General features: G+C 35.2%; 1 protein-coding gene across 3 annotated transcripts in view; it reads left to right on the top strand.

Annotated features, from left to right (window-relative positions):
- The first annotated feature begins 1,461 nt into the window (after nucleotides 1-1,461).
- LOC106883189 (zinc finger protein ZIC 1) overlaps nucleotides 1,462-5,591 on the top strand; it is a 353,731-nt gene continuing 349,601 nt past the window's right edge. For all 3 annotated transcript variants that reach the window (XR_008266267.1, XM_052974873.1, XM_052974874.1), the window contains exon 1: nucleotides 1,462-2,695. Coding sequence is in view for 2 of the 3 variants with exons in the window: in XM_052974873.1 (XP_052830833.1) it covers nucleotides 1,642-2,695 (1,054 nt within the window). In the remaining variant the exon portion in view is untranslated. The remainder of the gene's footprint in view (nucleotides 2,696-5,591) is intronic.

The raw sequence follows: 5,591 nt of genomic DNA, 5'->3' as shown, positions 1-5,591 counted from the left end.
TAGATAGATAGATAGATAGATAGATATATCTTTATATTGACCCCTACACCTATGTGTGTGCCATTGGGCTGTTTGTATTCCCACCAACGCATGACAACCAGTGTTGGTTTGTGTATGTGTTCGTAACTTAGCAATTCGGCAGGAAAGAGAACGATAGTATAAAAAAAGCAAACTTTAAAAAAATAAGTTTTGGGGTTGATTAAACCTTTGATTTACACAAAAGATGAAAGAACATACATTCATATATACACACACATATTAATTATGTATACATATAAATATATACCTGAAAAATACGCAAATATAAAAAAAAAACGAGAGAAAGCGGGGAGAAGGAGAATGTGTTTGTAAGATGAGAATTTACAGGAATTCCTTTAATCCTTCATCTACTTCCTCTTCTGTTTACCATTCTTTCATTCTTATAATCTCCCTCACCGTTTCTCTCTCTCTCTCTCTCTCCCTCCCTCAAGCGCAATCTCTCTCTATATTTCGTCTATCTTCCTCCCATTATAACTCAAACCCACTTTCTCTTTCTCTCTTCACACACACAACAATAATTTTAAATCGAAAATCATGACTAGCTGTAATTAAAATATTTAAATTAATAAATAACAATACAGCTGCTACTGATTTATATAATAAAAGAAGCACATACGTACGTATAAGGAGTGAAATGAGGGGGAGGGGGCATAGTCGATTGCACCGCAGTATATTACTGGTAGGAATAACTCGTGTTACTTGTGAGTGCTTGTGTATGTGTGTATGTGCGTGTGCAATACTTGTCGGTGAGCTTTGGCGGAATGAATGGGTTGGTGATGGCCTGAACGAGGTTTGAACACGGTGGAGTCTTACATCGACAATAACAACACCAACAATTTCAACAACAACAACAACAACGATACCAGCAACAATAACATCAACAACACCAGCAACGATAAGATAAACAATTACAACAATAACAACAACAACAACATCTAGAACAACGTCAATAACAACATTATAATCCTTTCGATAGTTTCGCTTTCTGTGTGTGTGTGTGTGCGTGTGTGAGTTTGCGTGCGTGCGTGCGTGTGTTTTGAAGATTTTTCAGCAGTTTTGGAAAAGAATTAATTCCTCCTGTCTTTGAAATAGCAGAATAATAGAATAGTGGTGTATGGTGCTAGCATCACCATTAACACCGTAACAACAACAATAACAACAATAATAGTAACAATAATAATAATATTAATATTGATAAATAAAAATATAGCAATAATAATAATCAAAAATATGAACAAGCCATGAGCGTAAATAAACCAGGCGGGTCTCCGGTTTTTGTAAGATGTGGTTCTCTCTCTCCCTGAATAACGGTTCCACACTGGAGAATGTAAGGCACGCCCTCATACGCATGCGCAGTGACGTGGGTGTCGCAGTTGACGGCAGAGCCGCTGTAGTGGTTGTTCCCATAACGAGCAGTTCAGACCAATGAGAGGTCGCGTAAACCACGCCTCTCTCTCGTTGCCCTCCCGCTGCTTTTCTAACAAGCGCAGTGTTTGGACGCTGCGCTGGAACACTTTCGCTCCCTCTAGCTTGACTCGAACTTTTGTTTGCAGTTTAGACCAACTGGGGTGATTGTGACAGAGCCTTCATCAGCGAAAGATTATGGAACACTCTTTAACCAAAGGCAGTTCGGCGCTGAGGTTAGTTGACGTCTCTTCCTCCCATACACCTCAACACCTTAACGGTGTTCATGGATTAACTTTACCACCTACAACTCACAAGCATTTTACAAGCGGGCAGAGGAAAATGTTAAACCCATTCATGGACACATCACACGGGCCACATATCCCGCCGGGAGCGCTCAAGTTAAGTCCACCACATCCTATGAGTGACACTGCTAGTTCGGTACATAATCAAGCGAGTCATCAGTTTGGAACCCAACCGAACGGATACGGTGTTCCACATTCACATTCACATCATGTCGGAACGTACGCGGCTCGGGACTTCCTACTTCGCCGTGACCACATGGGGTTGGCGACCCATGACGGCAACGCCACATCACACCACGGTATGTTCGTACCGTCGTCGGCCGGTCTACACGGACCTCACCATCCGGATCCATCTTCTAGTCATGTTTTATTCCCGGGTCTACACGAACCGTCACATCACCACCCGGGTGCCGGACACCATGTCAACAGTCAAATGCGACTCAGTATTTCCGGACCGGATATGTACTCACGAGCGGACCAATTTAACCAAATGACCAGTCCCCGAACTGACCACTTTGCCGCAGCTGCTGCCTCACAACATCTAAACATGGGACCCATGAATGCTATGAACCACATGAACATGGGACCACATGCGCCGGGTGCCTTCTTTCGTTATATGCGGCACCCCATTAAACAGGAACATACTTGCATGTGGGTGGAGACTGACCAACCGGAACCGAAGAAACCTTGTAACAAAACATTTCCATCAATGCACGAAATCGTGGCACACATCACAGTGGAACATGTAGGGGGACCGGAGCAAACGAACCACTCTTGTTACTGGCAGAACTGTACCCGGGACGGGCGACCATTCAAAGCTAAGTACAAGCTGGTCAACCACATACGGGTACATACCGGAGAGAAACCATTTCCTTGTCCATTTCCAGGTTGTGGGAAAGTTTTTGCACGGAGTGAGAATTTAAAGATTCACAAAAGGACACACACAGGTTTGTAGCGGATTTAAACAACATTCTTTTTATTATATTTCTCTGTTTACATATATCCCAAAACGCATACACATATGTATATACCAGAATGTACAACATACATGTGAAGATTTCATACGTACACACTCAATACCTATGTAGCTTTCTAAGAAAAAAGACACAGACATATGTACACGCTTGTATTTCCGTGCTGTGTGTGTGTGTAAATATGTATATAAATGTATAGTATATATGCAATATATACGTGTGTAACTATATATATATGTGCATATATATGTGTGTGTAAATATAAATATAATGTATATATACGTATGTAAATATAGATAATGTATATGTACGTGTGTAAATATAGATAATGTATATATACGTGTGTAAACATATATAATGTATATATACGTGTGTAAACATACATATAATGTATATAAACGTGTGGAAATATATATATGCATGTATACGTGTGTAATTATATATATGCATATACGTGTGTTAATATATTTATGTGTGTAATGTATATAAATATGTGTGTTTCTGTGTACTGGCATATGTAAATGAGTAAGTATATATATATATATATATATATATATATATATATATATATATATATCAGTAAATATATATATATATGTACATGTGAGTAAATGTGTGTGTGTGTGTGTGTATATATATATATATGCATGTATGTATGTAAGCACGTATAAATCGTACGAGCTGGGTTAAAAAACGTGTACGAGTTATACCAATGTACCAAAGTTAATCATGAAAATATTAGCACCTATAACAACAACAACAATAATATATAGTAGAGAAATAGTACAAAATCTAATAAATGACTTCTCAACAGATATATAGAACAGAACATGTATATACGCACATAGAAGCTTGTGTCTACATAGATGTGTGTCTGCTGTGTGTGTGTGTGTGTGTATGTAAGATTATTTGTATATTTACAGAGATAACAGGCACGTCTTGTTATCTCGACCCAAAACCAACAGCCGATTCAACACACACCTATATAGAGTGTATTATACTGTTTATTATTTTGGAATTTCCTGTCACCGTCAGCGCAACACAACAACAAGTATAAACATCGCAACCGTACTAAATTACAATGAAATTTCAGAACGATGATTAATAATAATAATAATAATAATAATAATAATAATAATAATAAAGATAGGACAGTATCAAAAGATAGTCAAACATCAATATTATATAGAATGCGATCATAATATATATGTATATCTATCTATCTCTCTCTCTCTCTCTCTATATATATATATATATATACATACATGTAATATATGTATGTATATATGTGTGTGTGTGTGTGTATAAATGATGCATCTAAAATTTAAAACATCCAGCGTTATAAATGTAAAAACATTCTCAACTTTTCACAATTATAGTTTATATTCGCATGATTATTATTTAAACATACATACACGTATGTAAATGTATATAAAGGTTTATATAGCTATATAAATGTATGTGTGTGTAGAGAGAGAGAGATAGATAGATGTGAATATTTGTATATGTATACATATTTATTTACATACATATCTATATGTTTACATATACATATATATATATATATATATATACATACATATATAGCTACCTATGTATATACTCACTTAAACATACCATGGACAAAATCTAAATACTTGGAGAATACAAACATGTAATATATATATATATATATATATATATATATATGTGTGTGTGTGTGTGTGTGTGTGTGTGTGTGTAGATTATTATATGTCTAAATAACTGTAACAGTACATACGCATATATTATACATACATACACATATATAATATATTCACACATGCATAATATATGTATGTAAATGTGCATATGAGTGTATTTGTATGTGTGTACTTATATATTAATAATGTACAGTTATATCTCTGAGCAGTTTGACTCTTCGAAATTCTGGCAGAAGACTACCAGAAATAGCAGGGCAAATAGTGAAAAGCCACTATTTAATGCGAAAGAATTTAGTTCCCACGACTTGCTACCTATTCGTCAGTAGAGTCACACTATTTTATCTCGTATTATCTAAAAACCCTACAAAATATCAGCGTATTTAAATGTGAATAAGTGGTATAGTTTGAGGTTGGTAATCTTGCAGTATTCGATTTATTGAGGTAGATTTTGTTATTATATTAATGATGCTACATCCACTTACTGTGGAGAATGAAAACAGAACAAAATATACACATACATCGCTGTGTGTGTGTATATATATATATATATATATATATATATATATATATATATATATATATATATATACATACACACACACACACACACACGTGCATGTATTTCAATATGATACACGTTCATATGTATGAAAAAAATTGTGTAATATATATATATATATATATATATATATATATATGAATGGAGTTAGGTCTCCGTAAAACTCCTTGCTATTACGAAAATGTATATATCCTAATAATGTATATATTCTATATGTGCGTGTATATACATACATACAAATATATATATATATACACAAGCACAATTATGCACACACATATACACACATACGCATATATTTACAGATAGACGGACGTATGTTTGTATGTTTAGTCTTATATACATATATGTGTGCATGAATATTTGATTAGCTATATATATGAATGTATGTATGTATGCATATATAGGCGCAGTGATTGATATGAGTTAGTGGTCAGATCAAGAATTTTGTTTGTAACCACGACGATTTTGGGAGACCCCACTACGGTACAGTATGAGTTCGTATGTCTAGTGCTACCTCAGTTAGAACCAAGACTTGTGAATTAAATTAGGAGGGAGGAAACTGTGCTGAATCACGCTGCACGCCATCTATATCATACAATATTCCTTTGATTCTACCTCGATGTTA

The sequence above is a fragment of the Octopus bimaculoides genome, chromosome 19 (assembly GCF_001194135.2).
Source record: "Octopus bimaculoides isolate UCB-OBI-ISO-001 chromosome 19, ASM119413v2, whole genome shotgun sequence".
Classification (NCBI taxonomy): domain Eukaryota; kingdom Metazoa; phylum Mollusca; class Cephalopoda; order Octopoda; family Octopodidae; genus Octopus; species Octopus bimaculoides.
The sequence above is the reverse complement of the archived record's forward strand: the minus strand, read 5'-3'. Positions and strand labels throughout refer to the sequence as shown.